The 16957-nt window shown below is 45.2% G+C and overlaps 1 protein-coding gene across 2 annotated transcripts in view; it reads left to right on the forward strand.

The window, feature by feature from the left end:
- LOC310871341 (cell adhesion molecule DSCAML1-like) overlaps positions 1-16957 on the forward strand; it is a gene marked incomplete at its 5' end in the record, with an annotated part of 145037 nt that overhangs the window by 12880 nt on the left and 115200 nt on the right. For both annotated transcript variants that reach the window (XM_083782826.1, XM_083782827.1), the window contains one exon: positions 2374-2694. In XM_083782826.1, coding sequence (XP_083638952.1) covers positions 2374-2694 — 321 coding nt within the window. The remainder of the gene's footprint in view (positions 1-2373; positions 2695-16957) is intronic.

A 16957-nucleotide genomic window follows, 5' to 3' on the forward strand; every position in this document is an offset into this window, starting at 1 on the left:
ATCCCGGTGACCCTTATAGGTTGCGGATCATGTTCCTCCCAGTATTTAGCTGTTTATTTACCTGTATGAGTGAGTGACAAACAAAGCTGTTTCCACCTCCTCCTCCATACGGAGATAGTGGGCACCATGTGGCAGATGGCAGCTTTCCCCGGCTGGTCCTTTGTGCTGGTACAGTACCCACGAAGCTGAGCAATAAAAACCACTGGACATTCCACCTTGTCCTCAGATTAATGACCCATATGACAGATTGTACTGTACATATATATATATACCATTTTACTCACTGTAGATTTACAGTCCATAGTACAGTGTACACTAGTTGTATATCTCCTTTCTTTTCTTTTGTATCTGTCCTTGTTTTTGTGTGTGTGTGTGTGTGTGTGTGTGTGTGTGTGTGTGTGTGTGTGTGTGTGTGTGTGTGTGTGTGTGTTTTAGGGGGCAAAATAACCACGGCACTTCATCTGTAAATAATTGAGTGAAATGTTGGCTTCTATACATCTCTGCGTATACTGCACATTTAGAATCCCACAACTCTAAAAGGGAATAGAGACGTTTTTAAGTTTTCAGAAAGGCTCCACCTATATAACTATATTGAGTTTAGAAGAGTTTGTGTACAGAACAAACTCATTTACCAACTTGTTTGGTTAAACTGCAGCGACAAGATGGCGGCCATAGATGGAATGTTAGTCTGAAGCATGTTTACCTGGAGTTGCAGGGAGGAACAGCAGATGTAATTGGACCTGGCACATTTGATTTGACTTTACGTTGCCGTTGAGTGATATATTTCGCTCACATTGGTCACCATTCTTTGATTATCCACCAGTACTATTTGGTATGGACCAGCTCAGTGGCCTTGTGGTCAGAGTGTCCGCCCTGAGACTGGGAGGTCAGGGGTTCGATCCCCGGCCGGGTCATATAGCAACGACTCTAAAAATGGGACCCAGTGCCTCCCTGCTTGGCACTCGGCATCAAGGGTTGGATTGGGGGTAAGCCCCTGCGACATACTAGCGTCATGTCCAGGGGGTGTACTTGTACATCAAAGCTGCCACCCGCTACAGAAACAGGAGATAGGCTCCTGTCCTATGGGCCTCATGACATCAAGGCTCGGCAAGGCTTACTTACTTACTATTTGGCATAATAATTTGGGTGCCTTCTGGACTATTGAATGTGAACGTGAATGAACATGAGGTGGTGTAAGGTTTGACCAAAGTAAAACAAATGTCCACATCTATTTGGAGATCATACAGCCTGCAAACTTTTCTCCCTTCCTTTCTGTGGCTGTCTGTTTCTAATCCGAGTACCAGTAACACACGTGTGTGTGTGTGTGTGTGTGTGTGTGTGTGTGTGTGTGTGTGTGTGTGTGTGTGTGTGCGTGTGCGTGTGCGTGTGCGTGTGCGTGTGCGTGTGCGTGTGCGTGTGCGTGTGTGTGTGTGTGTGTTAAATATGTAAGGAGATTAAACAGAATTAAATCTCTGCGTCTGGCATACAAATTCCAATCACATAACCTATCAGTGTGTTGTCTCTCAGACTCTGCCTCTCTCTCTCTCTCTCTGTTTGTGTGTATACGTGCATGCTCACATGCACTACAGGCACTGCACAGAGGTAGGAGGCTCCTCCCCCATCCACCTAAACCATCAAAGGCTTTAGACCAAATCCCTGGCTTTCTGCATCACATGACTGATGTTTGCAGCTGGACATTTGACATACATTTGTTATTATTATTATTATTTTTGCTACATGCATTTGAAGGACATTCCCATTCGGTTGTCCATCAAAGTCATGGCTGTTATTTTCAGTGCTATATCTACTGTATATCAGTTGAATTATAATGTGCATTACATCTGAATGTGACCGTGTTTGAGTGGCATCCTACTATAAGTTATAACTAGTCCATTGGTGTGGTTCTCAAAGCGGAGGTTCCTTGGGGGTTCCTTGGGGGTTCCAAATGGACCTTTGCAGGTCTGTATAGCTCCGAGAGTGTGCTGAAAGCAAACCGTTTGAGAACCGCTGAACTAGTCCATATTCTTTGATCACTCGTGCACAGTTCATGTGTCACATGCGATATTTCCCACTCACCTGCACTTGGCCTTTATACGTGTGTTTCTGCAGTGTTGTCTCTCTCCCCCTTTCGGCAGTACATAGTGAGGATGTGGGCTCTACCAGGCTGTACTGAATCAGTACTGATTGTGTTGTCTCTCTCCCCCTTTCGGCAGTACATAGTGAGGATGTGGGCTCTACCTACCAGGCTGTACTGAATCAGTACTGATTGTGTTGTCTCTCTCTCCCTTTCGGCAGTACATAGTGAGGATGTGGGCTCTACCTACCAGGCTGTATACTGACTGTGTTGTCGTCTCTCTCTTTCCCTCTCGGCAGTACACAGTGAGGATGTGGGCTCTACCAGGCTGTACTTTGTGAATGCTTCCCTGCAGAGGGTGACCTACTCCAGCTCCGTGGGGGTGTCCTTGCCCTGCCCAGCAGGGGGCACCCCCAGTTCCATCCTGCGCTGGTACCTGGCCACCGGCGACGACATCTACGACGTGCCCCACATCCGGCACGTGCACGCCAACGGCACCCTCCAGCTCTACCCGTTCTCCCCGTCCGCCTACAACAGCTACATCCACGACAACGACTACTTCTGCACCGCCGAGAACCAGGCCGGGAAGATCCGCAGCCCCAACATCCGCATCAAAGCCGGTGAGTTTTGTTTTTTAAGAGCGTCGCAGGGGCGGAGCCTGCAAGAGCGCCGCGGTAGAAGTGTCACAATACTGTATATATATACAGTATAGTGACAGTTCTGAGGGAGTGTGCACTGTGCATGCATGGCGCTCGCTCCGCTCACCAAATGAACGGCCGCGCAGGAAGCGAGGGAATACAAGTATAACGTATTTCTTTTTTAAAGCATTAAGTGGAGCAAATGTGATTGACAGCTGCAATAAGCCAATCTAGCTCAGCCCACTACCCACACAGAGAATCACCTGCCCCGAAATAGCCCTGGTCTCTCTGACCTGAACACAGATTGACCTAGAACACAGTCTACGGAGAGAACATCTGCAATGCATAGAGTACCCAGGGCATTGCCCCCGATCTCCCAGGGACGTGCACACATAGACATCAAAAGGGGGGCTTCAGCCCCCTGCCCTTTTACCCGTCTGCAAAACACCTGCCCTTTCCTCCACACCACGAATGCAGCATGTGCTATAATACGGTGAAAGAAATGCAAATGTCACTCCTTTCCATGCCATTATACCGAAAAGGCCAGCATTCAGGAGAAGTGCTTTTTTCTCCTGAACTTGAACACAGTGTTTTTGCGTTGAACAAATTTGTATAGAAATCCGTGTCGTATGTACATCGCATCTCCACTAGCTAAAGAGTGCTGGGTTGCGACACCGAACATAGCTGATCTACAAGCTCTCAACGCGTCGCGTTGAGAGCTTGTAGATCAGCTATGTTCGCTATTTTTGTCCAAAAGTGCCCTCTTAAGGGATTTCAGCCCCTGCCCCTCTAACACTCTGTGCATGTCCCTGCCCTCTCACACCCCCTATAGCAATAAAACACTTACCGCCATGCATGTCATTATCCAACATCTGAGGTTGACAGCATCCTAACTTTTCTCCCTTCCATCCTCATCTTGAGTTATATCATCGCGTTATATAAGAACAACTGCAATATTATTTGGGGTATAATAATAACCAAAAGCAAAGTTGCAATACAGCAGCTTGTCTAACATGCCTACTATTTGACAGAACAAAAAGCATACATATATATATATATTGTATACTATACAATCAACGTTCAATGTTATTATGTAATTAATTACTTTATAGATTCATCCTTATGGTTACAGTAGTGTATGTAGTCATTAAACCAATATCATTTATATATATATATTTCACTTTTAGTGTAATGTGCCTGAATTGTGTCCACTGCCATCTTGTTCTGTATTGCATTCTGTCCTCTCTCACTTCCTCCTCCTGCTTTGCTCCCTCATTCTTCACACCGTCCTCTTGCGCTGTGGCTAAAAATAGCCACAGCACACTTCTTTAATTATCTCTCATTAACAAACCTAATTGGTGCATTCCATTGATTAGAGCATGTGCAGCGGCGCTTTCACTGAGCCTGTACCTCATCTGAAGAAAAGAGTGTGTTGAAGGTCTCATACCTCAAGGTTGTATCCAGTGATACAGAGACGTAAAGAATGTGTAAAACGGCAGATTGTAGATTGCCAAGTGTAGATTTATATCAATCTTTTGTCGGCACAATGATGCATCTCTAGGTGACAGTCTGAATGGCACCATGGCTCTCTCGTCCTGCCCACTTTCTCCCCGTTCGCCCCTCACCCATCATTCACATCAGGCCAGCCCGAAACCCTCCCCCCCTTCCCTCCTCCTGCTGTCAACATCTGTTTTCATATTCTGCCTCCCAACACCGACCCGATCTAATACTCATATTCCATTCTAATACTAATACGAGCGTCAAGTTGCGGATTTGAGCCAGCCAGGGCCCTGAGCCGCTGCATGCCAGCCGGTTGCTTTGCCTTTCATTCCCACATGACCCAAAAGCCTGCCCTGCCCACGGGAGACAAAAGGATTAGCGTGAAGGCAGCGTCGTGCCGTCAGTGGCCTCTAGTTTGGGGCCTCAGCTGCATCTCTGGTTCCACAGGTTGGGTTAGACGGTGATGCCACAGCAGTGGTTCTCAAACATTTTCATGTCAAGGACCTCCAAATTGATGTACTTGGCTGCCGGAACCCCCATCTGAACATATCTTTGTGCCAGATACACTCCATATACGACAGGAGATTTGTTATACAAATACATTATTCAATATTCTTTCACACCTTTTCGAGATTAGTCTAAACATTTTTAATAATTAGAACATCTACAATCTCCACAAACCCGAACATTTATTGATGCTGTATTCTCTCATTTTATTGGGGACGCCCTGGAATCTCCTCAAGGACCCCTGGGGGTTCCCGGGCCAGGCCCAACATAATATCACATTACTGCTTTCCTCACTCAGTGTGTATTTTGTCCAAGATATTATGTACATAAGTAAAGTCTGCCTTTTAATGCATGGTGGTTTTTACTGTAACATATCAAATACTGTAGCAAAAGAAAAAGTTGATCAAGGAGCTTGCAACACGTTTTTGCAGTTCTATTTTCATGGAATGTCATTCTGTTTTTTGCCGAATGTTTGCGTATTATTATGACATGACAGAATAGGGACGCTAGAGTTAATGTGGTGAATCTGACCAGTGTATATATAAGTATATACCGGTATATAATATATAATATTTCCATATATTCAGAGTCCAGGATGTGTGTTTTTATTTTTTTCCTACAGCAGGAAGACGAGAACATGCAGTGCGCATGTTCTTGTCATGGCTGTTACCAGGGAAAGGGTTCCAATGCCGTCTCTTAGCAACCTTGGGATATGTCCTAGCTTCATGTGTTTTCACTAATGAGTCCCAGCTCATTCAAAACAGCGTCAAATATTGCATGAGCATGCATGAACCAGCACCCTGGTGTTTCATTTTTTCGCATGAGCTCTGTTGTGCCTGTTTAACAGAATGTTACGTTCTTATCAAGTGGTGCACGAAACAATGCGTCGATGTGTATAATGCTGATGTCATTCTAGCATATAACTTCATTTTTGTGTCCGGCGTAGTATTGGCTTGCATAACGCATTCTGGGCGGGAACCCCTTTTGGTGTTTTAAGCATTATGTTGTGCTTATAGCTATTGAAAAATAGCACATCTACAAGCTGCTCGTCGGTGCCGCGCTATGAGCTTGTAGATCTGATTATTTTTGAAAATTTGTGAAAATGTGGCGTAAAATCTTTGAATATTATATATTCTTTCAGAGTGAATGTTTTTAAGTCAAATCTTTGCTTCTGGGGGGGGGGGGGTGGGGGGTCCCTGGAACAACATATTTTCAGATGGGGGTCGGTGGCCAATTTCCTATACAGTAATTTCTGAGGTCCTTGACATTAAATAGTTTGAGAACCATAGAAACCTAGGTTTTTCAGAAAACGGTCAGTATTTAGAAGACATTTTGTAGAATAGTCCTCAGGTCTAAATTGGATAATGTGAGGCTGAAATCATAAAATAATAAATTGCACATCCGTGTTGACAGTGGGAGGACTCAATGATGCTTATTGCTATGTGAAAAACGTATCATGTATGCCCCCATGGATTAATTGCCACCTCTTCCATGTTTGACTCGGAGAGTTGCTATGAATGGAAATGTTCCATTCTACTATACCCTTATTTCTAAGGCATTAGATTTGTAGGTTTCATGCAATGTAACAGACATTTCAGGTTGGCTCAATGACATTGTTTTGTGCTCCATAGGATATAATTAACTTTCTAATGTGTTGAGTGATGTAACAACAGCTTTTTATACAGTATATGAACCAGGGGGGCAGTCAGACAGATATTTTGTGAAGCCACTTAGGAAATCGGGACTTCCTGAAAGTTCATATAATGGCCTGTTGTGGCGCTGTCATTGGGCCCAACTTCACTTAGACTGTATTACCTTAATAAACATGGTCATGAATACTTTCTGCTTCCAGTCACTAGTTTAAAGTCTCATTTCTCATGTCATAATATTCTTTTTGGAAAATGATGGTCCCATTTATTAAAAAAATTACCATAAAGTCGTGTATGTTCTGAGGGGCGTGGCTACCGTTACAGTCTATGATCGGGAGCCACCCCCCGTTCGAGTCAAAATAAAAACCAACGAAGAAGAAGGGGGGAAGTCCCGCCTCGTTGTCTGGGCCAGCCAATGGCCAGCTGGGCCCAAACGGATCTAGAAATATGGCGATTTACAATTCAAGGACTGACAGGCTTCATCTTACGTCCATATCAGACCGGGAGAACGCTTTTTTTTTACAGTCTATGATATGAACTCAAAAACTGCATTTTGTCGAGACATGGCAGACAACTACTAAATGATTGAAAGCAACGAAACGAAAGCAATTCTTTTGCCAAATGTCCATACATTTTTTAGATGCTATAGTACATTTACTCAAGTACTGTACTTAAGTACAATTTAGAGGTAATTTACTTTATTTGAGTATTTCCTTTTTGTGATACTTTAAAATTCTACTCTACACATTCTACTTCTACACTACATCTCAGAGACGATATCTGTCTGTCTGTCTGTCTGTCTGTCTGTCTGTCTGTCTGTCTGTCTGTCTGTCTGTCTGTCTGTGCGTGCTATTTGGAGAATAACCAATTTACAAGCTCACAAGGCATCGCAACACGTTGTGAGCTTGTAGATCAGCTTTTTTCAAAAGCGTTTTTGATACATTTTGAACATAAACCGTATATTTCGCTGCCAATACTTTTACTTTTACTCAAGTCAAATTTTGAGTATAGGTCCAGAGTTGTGGTATTGCTACTTATATACTTAACCCATTTAGACCCGAGGACGATTTTACAAATGCCTTCTAAATCATGACAGTTTTCAGAAAACCCTATGCCAGTGGATCTCAAAGTTTATCATGTCAAGGACCCCAAAAACCTTATGTAATTGGCCGACGACCCCATGTTATTCCAGGCACTCCCTAGAAGCAAAGATTTGAGTTAAAAGCGTTCGCTCGTGTGTACGAATGGAACCAAATTGACCTGTTAGGGTCAATTTGTACACTCTCAGAGTTAAATTAACTTTGATTTTACAATATAAATTGGGTCCCAGAGATAGAAATCCCATTAAATTGAGGTCTGTCCGTAGCCGTAACGTATGTCAAACTCGAGGTCCTTGAAATGAAAATGGTTGAAAATCACTGCTCTTATGCATGGGGGTCCTCCTTGGCATATCTTTTCAAATGGGGGTCCGCATGCTAATTAGTGTCAATTTGGGGGTCCTTGACATGAAAAGGTTTGGGAACCCCTGCCCCCCCCCCCTGTTACAGTATTGTCCATGTGTTTGTACAGTTTTCAGGGAGCCCTACACAGTGTTACAGCGTTGTCCATGTGTTTGTACAGTTTCCAGGGAGCCCCCCGCCCCCCCCTGTTACAGTATTGTCCATGTGTTTGTACAGTTTTCAGGGAACCCTACACAGTGTTACAGTATTGTCCATGTGTTTGTACAGTTTCCAGGGAGCCCTACACAGTGTTACAGTATTGTCCATGTGTTTGTACAGTTTTCAGGGAACCCTACACAGTGTTACAGTATTGTCCATGTGTTTGTACAGTTTTCAGGGAACCCTACACGGTGTTACAGTATTGTCCATGTGTTTGTACAGTTTCCAGGGAGCCCCCCGCCCCCCCCTGTTACAGTATTGTCCATGTGTTTGTACAGTTTCCAGGGAGCCCTACACAGTGTTACAGTATTGTCCATGTGTTTGTACAGTTTTCAGGGAGCCCTACACAGTGCTACAGTATTGTCCATGTGTTTGTACAGTTTTCAGGGAGCCCTACACAGTGTTACAGTATTGTCCATGTGTTTGTACAGTTTTCAGGGAACCCTACACAGTGCTACAGTATTGTCCATGTGTTTGTACAGTTTTCAGGGAACCCTACACACAGTGTTACAGTATTGTCCATGTGTTTGTACAGTTTTCAGGGAACCCTACACAGTGTTACAGTATTGTCCATGTGTTTGTACAGTTTTCAGGGAGCCCTACACAGTGTTACAGTATTGTCCATGTGTTTGTATAGTTTTCAGGGAGCCCTACACGGTGCGCGTGGCAGACCAGCGCTCCATGAGGGGAAACGTAGCTGTGTTCAAGTGCCTCATTCCCACCGCCGTGCAGGAGTACGTCAGTGTGGTGTCCTGGGAGAGAGACACCGTGTCCATCGTCCCAGGTAGGATGCTGTGTGTGTGTGTGTGTGTGTGTGTGTGTGTGTGTGTGTGTGTGTGTGTGTGTGTGTGTGTGTGTGTGTGTGCGTGTGCGTGTGCGTGTGCGTGTGCGTGTGCGCATGCGCGTGAGTGTACAGTATTACTATACTTGCAAGGGCCAACGTTCCCACTAGTATAGTATAATTTGAGAAATGGACTACTTGTAGATCGGCTATTTTGGGTGTCTGATACCAGCACGCAATTAAACTCAGGCTTTAGGGATATATGGCAAAGGAAATGGTATAAAAATGACTTTGACGTCCTCATGTATATATATATTAATAGGAGCATGGATGCAAGCGTGCACGTGGCGTACGTGGGGGTCTGATGATGTGCAACAATGCTCCGCGTCTGACCTAACTATTACCTCTTGTTGTCTGTCTGCTCGCTGTTATGGATCGCTGACCTCCTTTCCTCCTCTTCCTCCTCCGCTCCGTCCTCTTCCTCCACCCCTCCTCCTCCTCCCTCTTTTCTCTGACTTCACCCATGTAGAAAATGTTTTGTTCCGTCCGTCCGTCCGTCCGTCCGTCCGTCCGTCAGTCAATCCTCCAGAAATGCTGCCTTTGTTCTCTTCAATGTTCTTGTCACGAGAGCTTGTCATTTGGCTATTTTAGCTTGTATTTAGTTTTTTAAAGAAGAAAGTGCATTTTCTTATTTATCCCCCCCCCCCCCCCCCCCGGATCAAGCTGTTGCACGGCGGCGTCTATAGGCCAGCCGTGTTAAGCACACTTCCTCTTCCTCTTCATCAGACCTCTTCGTCGCCTCCGCGTTCCTGTCGTCTTCTGTCCACCCTTCTTGTCCCACCGCTCTGTCCTTGAAGAACACTGCCACAGTTAGAGACACTGGGTGAAGAACACTGCCACAATTAGAGACACTGGGTGAAGAACACTGCCACAATTAGAGACACTGGGTGAAGAACACTGCCACAATTAGAGACACTGGGTGAAGAACACTGCCACAATTAGAGACACTGGGTGAAGAACACTGCCACAATTAGAGACACTGGGTGAAGAACACTGCCACAATTAGAGACACTGGGTGAAGAACACTGCCACAATTAGAGACACTGGGTGAAGAACACTGCCACAATTAGAGACACTGGGTGAAGAACACTGCCACAATTAGAGACACTGGGTGAAGAACACTGCCACAATTAGAGACACTGGGTGAAGAACACTGCCACAATTAGAGACACTGGGTGAAGAACACTGCCACAATTAGAGACACTGGGTGAAGAACACTGCCACAATTAGAGACACTGGGTGAAGAACACTGCCACAATTAGAGACACTGGGCGAAGAACACTGCCACAATTAGAGACACTGGGTGAAGAACACTGCCACAATTAGAGACACTGGGCGAAGAACACTGCCACAATTAGAGACACTGGGTGAAGAACACTGCCACAATTAGAGACACTGGGTGAAGAACACTGCCACAATTAGAGACACTGGGTGAAGAACACTGCCACAATTAGAGACACTGGGTGAAGAACACTGCCACAATTAGAGACACTGGGTGAAGAACACTGCCACAATTAGAGACACTGGGTGAAGAACACTGCCACAATTAGAGACACTGGGTGAAGAACACTGCCACAATTAGAGACACTGGGTGAAGAACACTGCCACAATTAGAGACACTGGGTGAAGAACACTGCCACAATTAGAGACACTGGGTGAAGAACACTGCCACAATTAGAGACACTGGGTGAAGAACACTGCCACAATTAGAGACACTGGGTGAAGAACACTGCCACAATTAGAGACACTGGGTGAAGAACACTGCCACAATTAGAGACACTGGGTGAAGAACACTGCCACAATTAGAGACACTGGGTGAAGAACACTGCCACAATTAGAGACACTGGGTGAAGAACACTGCCACCATTAGAGACACTGGGTGAAGAACACTGCCACAATTAGAGACACTGGGTGAAGAACACTGCCACAATTAGAGACACTGGGCGAAGAACACTGCCACAATTAGAGACACTGGGTGAAGAACACTGCCACAATTAGAGACACTGGGTGAAGAACACTGCCACAATTAGAGACACTGGGTGAAGAACACTGCCACAATTAGAGACACTGGGTGAAGAACACTGCCACAGTTAGAGACACTGGGTGAAGAACACTGCCACAATTAGAGACACTGGGTGAAGAACACTGCCACAATTAGAGACACTGGGTGAAGAACACTGCCACAATTAGAGACACTGGGTGAAGAACACTGCCACAGTTAGAGACACTGGGTGAAGAACACTGCCACAATTAGAGACACTGGGTGAAGAACACTGCCACAATTAGAGACACTGGGTGAAGAACACTGCCACAATTAGAGACACTGGGTGAAGAACACTGCCACAATTAGAGACACTGGGTGAAGAACACTGCCACAATTAGAGACACTGGGTGAAGAACACTTAAAGCCACAATTAGAGACACTGGGTGTCAATAGCACCGTGCCCCCGCATTCGTCTTCATTAACCTCATTTGTGTGTGTGCGTGTGCATGCGCGTGCGCGCGAGCGTGTGTCCGTGCATGTTTGTAAACATGTGTGTGTGCAGTGTGCGGGCATGCGTGCGTGCGTGTCTGTGTATTTATGTGAGTGCACGTGTCTCTTATGTTTATTGACATCATGCATTATATTTGGATTTCATTGCGTGATGATGATGATGATGATGATATGCCGTTTTTTGTATTTTATGCGCTGCGTTCTTTTTCATTTTTGTTTTCATCGTTTGCTCACAATAACAAGCTAGAAGAGAGAGAGAGAGAGAGAGAGAGAGAGAGCTAGGAGAGAACATAGAGACCCAAAGAAAGAGAAGCAAGGAGGGTAGTAGGGCAAGAACGGCCTCAGGTCCTGGCAGATGGCTCTCTATATACAGTATGCATATATAAATATATAAACACAGTATAAATATATAAATATACACTATATATATATATGTATATATACACACATAACCAATACACACACATGTATTCATATTATAAATATATAATAAATACATATATTTTATTTTATTTATTCGTGATTTCGTTTCATTTAATTTAATTTATGGGGGGGATGGGGGGGGGGCTAGTTTCGTACAATGTGCATTTGAATGTAAGGATGGAGGTCTTTGACTTAGCTCAGCGTATATAGTGTGTCAAACGTTAAAGTGACAGGACTAAAACCTACTCTTTTCTGAGAATGTTTGTGTTTGCGGTCCAGTATTGTATATGGGCGTTGGCAAAGCGGCAGTCTTTGGCCATTGGTTCACATGACGAACCAAACAAAATAGTATCATAGCAGACGACGTCGTCGTCAATGTGGCTAACCCGGGTGCTGCTAAGCGATAACCAAACAAATGGGGTCAACGAGCGCTACTAGCATGTAAACAATCACGGTGAATTATATGTCGGATGATGATGTTTCTAAAAACCTGTCGTTTCTGTAAAGAAGTATATATAGTTATAGGAGTCACCATGCAGACCTGAATGGCCCAGAACATATTTTGTAATGGGTGTGGCTATAGCGATTCAGGGGCTGGAGCCAGGCATGCCAGTATTGTGATCACAGGTGGTAAACATGGATCTTATTCAGATTTGACTATGAAACACTCATTTTGTCACTCACCACTAAAAGGTACATAAACATCTTTGTACTTTTGTCATTTCCTCAACCCTTAAACTCATCACGGTTGAGGCTTAAACCGGGCTTTAGCACTGCCACGAGAGTAAAAGGATGGCTATATCCTCACACCCTTGGCATGCTCTTCTGTTGATATAGGACTGTGTTGAACGTGCACAGATCCATGGAGCTCTATAGTTTGTGATGGTCATTCTTTTCATGTTGGTTTATTGTTTTGTGTTGTCGGTGACTGTGTGCATATACCATGGACTGGCTGCTGTGTGTAATTAGGGGTATATAGGTCAGTTGATGAGCAGCGAGTGTGAGGATCAGATGTTGAATATGATGAGCTGCTCACTGAACTCAGCATTCCTCTCCACACGATAAACACAAACACAAACGGCATACTGTTCTAGCGCCCCAGCTCAACACTGCACAGAGCCGTCCCATATGCAGCGTCATTCTGACTCCTGTCCTTGAACCTTGCTCACCCCCCCAAATCAACAAAGGAGACAATGACCTTATCATGATAACAGCAAAGCAATACAGTAATCTATGTGCAATATGACAACTCTATAGCAAATGTGCCGTGTGTGTGTGTGTGTGTGTGTGTGTGCGCCATACAAATCCATATTGTCAAATCTGAACATCGCAATCTCTGGCACTTTCACATGAATGCACATTAAGAAGTATGTTTGCGGGTGCACGCATGCATGCATTATGCATACGCACGCACGCACGCACGCACGCACGCACGCACGCACGCACGCACGCACGCACGCACGCACGCACGCACGCACGCACGCACGCACGCACGCACGCACACACACACACACACACACACACACACACACACACACACACACACACACACACACAGTTATTACATAAGCAATCAGATGGGCTCTTATTGTGGATGTGTTGCTGCATGACAGTTTCTGACCTGCTGTTATTGCAGCCAATTATCTTTCATTCAGCCACAACTACACATGTACTGTATATATGTGTCTATATACTGCAGGATACTGTATAACATCACTGTTAAAATGCTCTCACCTTCTCAACCTCTTTGTACACCACGTCACTGTTGCGGTCTCTCTTATTCCATTTTGGGGCGGGAACCCCTTTTGGTGTTAGCATTATGTCATGATTTAGCTATTGAAAAATAGCAGAGCCACTCGGTGGCGCGCTATGAGCTTGTAGGTCTGCTATTTTTTGAAAAATCGAAGAACGACTGACACATAGAAACATAGCTTTTCCAGAAAACTGTCATTTTCAAACAGACATTTTTAAGAATCTGATCTCAGGTCAGAATGGGTTATTCCATCTCCTCTGCTCTCCCTCTGTCTGTCTGTCTATCTGTCTGTCTGTCTTCACTTTTAGTTCAGCCGGGAACCGGAGAAATAGGGTAATAAGTAGGAGGTTTGGTTCAAGGGCCCGGCCTGATAGATCTAATGAAGTTGGGGGGGGGGAGTCATATTGATTTTTGTCAGTTTAAGCGCCCTCGATGTGCCTGTAATTGGATGGCCATTGAAACATAATGGCAGCGGTACAGTATATGTCACAGGGGGGGGGGGGGGATTTCTTGTTGTTGTGTTTTTTGTGCAGGCCGTGTCTAAAGAGAAAAGAAAAACTATAAATGTCTGCTTAGTAGAGCGCTAATCTCTACCAGCCGATATGCCCTATTAATTATAGCCTTTGTATGCATGCGGTGAAATATATGCACGGAGTGAGATATCTGCATATACAGCCATGAAAGTAATGTGGCGTGTGATTAGCAGTTGTACTGTACATCATGTCTCGCTCTGCATCCCTGTCCTCCTCATACTGTACACACGTTCATTGTCCATCTTCCTCCCGTCGTTCCCTGAGATCATTCAAATTTCTCTGCAACCTGCAAAAAAAAAAAAGTACTGTTGCAATTTGTATAATGTAAGTGTTGAGTTTTCGCTATATATGCCACGTACATTTGCTGTGTGTGGGTCTTCCTCCACGAGAGGACGACGCAAGGCAGTGGGAAGTTTATGGACGTATATAGCGATCTTTTTTCTTCACCAGTATACCGTAAGAACAAGACCAATTCACAGCTTAGGTGGTTGGGGAATCTGGTTATATAGGATGCCTCTCGGGCGTCTCCCTATAGGGAGGTCCTCGAGGCACGTCCCACTGAGGAGGAGACACCCCCCGGGGCAGACCCAAGGCGCAGTGGGAGGAAACACATCGACTCACTGGCCTTGGGAACGTCACTATAATGTTGCTCTGGCGATGGAAGTCTGGAGCTCTCTGGTGGAGCTGTTGCCCCCGCTACCCGACTTCCGATAAGCGGTTGAAGACGGATGGATGGAATGTTGGTGAATGTCGCTGCAAAATATATATGTTTTACATGGACAGATGATAGGCAGCAGCATTGTAATTGGCTGGTTTTACAGTAGTAATACAACAGCTATAGTGTTGATCCCATTATTTGGATGAACAGGCGGCCAATTGGCAAGTCCCCTGTCCACAGCCTCATGGGAAACGTACAGTATCCTATCCCATAGCCTGTGTGTGGAGGGACCATCACATGGGCTGCCATTATTATGGTAATTCACACAAATGGCATAGTTGTCGTCAACCCATTAAAAGAAATATCCATGTGTCGTTTTGGCTAAATGCATGTACAACAAGTGTGATGCATGATCAACCCAGTATGTGACATTAGCTGCGGATACATGCACGCACTCACACATGCACGCACGCATGCACGCACGCACACAATGTCCTGGCTGAGATGAATAAAAACATACGGTATATCATAAAAGATGCTGCAGGACGAAGATGGCTGCATGCTTGTTCCTGCCCAACTATAGACCAGTTTCCATGTAAAGACTTGTACAGTGTTTACGGTATAGAATGGATATATATATATATATATATGGGGGTCCCTGGCCCAAATCCATATTCATAATCAGGGTCCTTGACATGGACAGAAGTTTGAGAACCACCGTGTCAGAGACCATTAGGCGTTTCCTAATCAGTATTTGAGTCACACACTTGTGTGAAGGCGGAGCCGATGACATAACATGACACAGTCGTGACCTCTGAACCCCAACAGGTTCTCATTCTGTCAGAGACACACGCTCGCCCATCTGGAGCGGGTGGCATCTATCGTAGTGCGTGTGCGCGTGCGTGTGTGTGCGTGTGTGTGTGTGTGTGTGCGCGTGTGTGTGTGCGCGCGCGTGTGTGTGTGTGTGTGTGTGCGTGTGTGTGTGTCGTTGCCTGCCCCACTTTCCTGTCCAGCCAGGATAGCATGGGGTTTAAGAGGGGAGGGGGTACAGCCTGACCTATTTCCCTCGCCTTCCCTTCCCATGCCCACCCTGTAGCTACGCCTCGTGTGTGTGTCGTGTGTGTGTGTGTGTGTGTGTGTGTGTGTGTGTGTGTGTGTGTGTGTGTGTGTGTGTGTGTGTGTGTGTGTGTGTGTGTGTGTGTGTGTGTGTGTGTGTGACTGACTCTCCAGAGACGGCGGGGGGGCCTGTCCGTCTGAGCAGCCATCAGATGGAGGAAGAGGAGAGAGAGAGAGAGAGAGAGAGAGAGGTGTAGAGATAGGTGGGGTTTTGTATGTCATTAAGAAAACCACAGGGACCCCAGGAAAAATAGTCTCCTCTACGGTACTGTAGACTAATGGGGATCCTTAATAAACTAACAGTAAACCCTGAGAGTGTAAAAGACAGAACCAAATGGACCCTATACACACACGCTTGGAGTTATAACCACCTATAAGCCCTATATACTCAAACCTTTTCTAAAATAGCACATCTCTACACAGCCTCCTAATGTATAACACTTCACATGGTGAGGCGCTGTGGACTTGTTGACTTGATCTACTATAAAAAAGGATTCCATGTTAGAATTCTTAAACATTTTCAAAAAAGTTCCGCCTATAATATAATGGGGGCACGTCAGGGTGAAAGTGGTTAACACATTTTGGTGGCGGGAACCCCTTTTGGTGTTTCAAGCGTTATGTTATGCTTTAGCTATTGAAAAATAGCAGATCTACAAGCTCGTAGCGCGCCACCGAGTGGCGCGCTACGAGCGTGTAGGTCTGCTATTTTTGAAAAATCGAAGAACGACTGACATAGAAACATAGCTTTTTCAGAAAACTGTCAGGATGTGGAAAAAATCTGATCTCAGGTCAGAATGGGTATAAGAACACTGAGGATGTTGCTGTGCAGAGAAGAGATGGTATATAGCCTTCCAGACTGAGGCAGGCCCATGCATGCATGCATGCAGCATAGACAGCTAATGAGTGGCTCCGATGCACAGACCCAGGGCCAGCCAGATGGCTGCAGCCACATGGTGGCCCAGGGACCAATGCCTGAGTCTGGGGGTCTCTCTCTAGTCCCACCTGCCACAGCGTTTACTTCCCCCTATATACTACCCTTATACTTCCACTGTGATTAGAAAAAACGACACTGTATAGCATAGAGAGGAATATATAGCACAACACAGTAAAGCT

Source organism: Protomyctophum parallelum (assembly GCF_964188405.1).
Source record: "Protomyctophum parallelum genome assembly, chromosome: 1".
NCBI classification, from domain to species: domain Eukaryota; kingdom Metazoa; phylum Chordata; class Actinopteri; order Myctophiformes; family Myctophidae; genus Protomyctophum; species Protomyctophum parallelum.